This window comes from Taurulus bubalis, assembly GCF_910589615.1.
Source record: "Taurulus bubalis genome assembly, chromosome: 12".
NCBI lineage: Eukaryota > Metazoa > Chordata > Actinopteri > Perciformes > Cottidae > Taurulus > Taurulus bubalis.
In genome coordinates this window covers 27,150,009-27,150,235 of record NC_136600.1, presented here as the reverse complement: position 1 = coordinate 27,150,235, position 227 = coordinate 27,150,009, and the positions used below count along the sequence as shown (strand labels likewise).

Sequence of the window (227 nt, the reverse complement as noted above, 5' to 3'; positions counted from 1 at the left end):
ATGCTGCTCCTCATCGCCTTCCTCCTGGCCGGCCGCCTCGGGCTGCTGCAGGGAAAAGCTTCAGGTAAGCCTGAGACCTGTCTGTCTGTCTGTCTGTCTGTCTGTCTGTCTGTCTGTCTCTGTCTGTCTGTCTGTGTGTGTCTGTCTGTCTGTCTGTCTCTGTCTGTCTGTCTGTCTCTGTCTGTGTGTGTCTGTCTGTCTGTCTGTCTCTGTCTGTGTGTGTCTGT

The 227-nt window shown here is 54.6% G+C and overlaps 1 protein-coding gene across 1 annotated transcript in view; it reads left to right on the top strand.

The window, feature by feature from the left end:
• Nucleotides 1–227, top strand: part of tg (thyroglobulin) — a gene marked incomplete at both ends in the record, with an annotated part of 37,421 nt that continues 37,194 nt past the window's right edge. The window contains one exon of the mRNA XM_079227409.1: nt 1–64. Within this exon, the coding sequence (XP_079083535.1) occupies nt 1–64 (64 nt within the window). The remainder of the gene's footprint in view (nt 65–227) is intronic.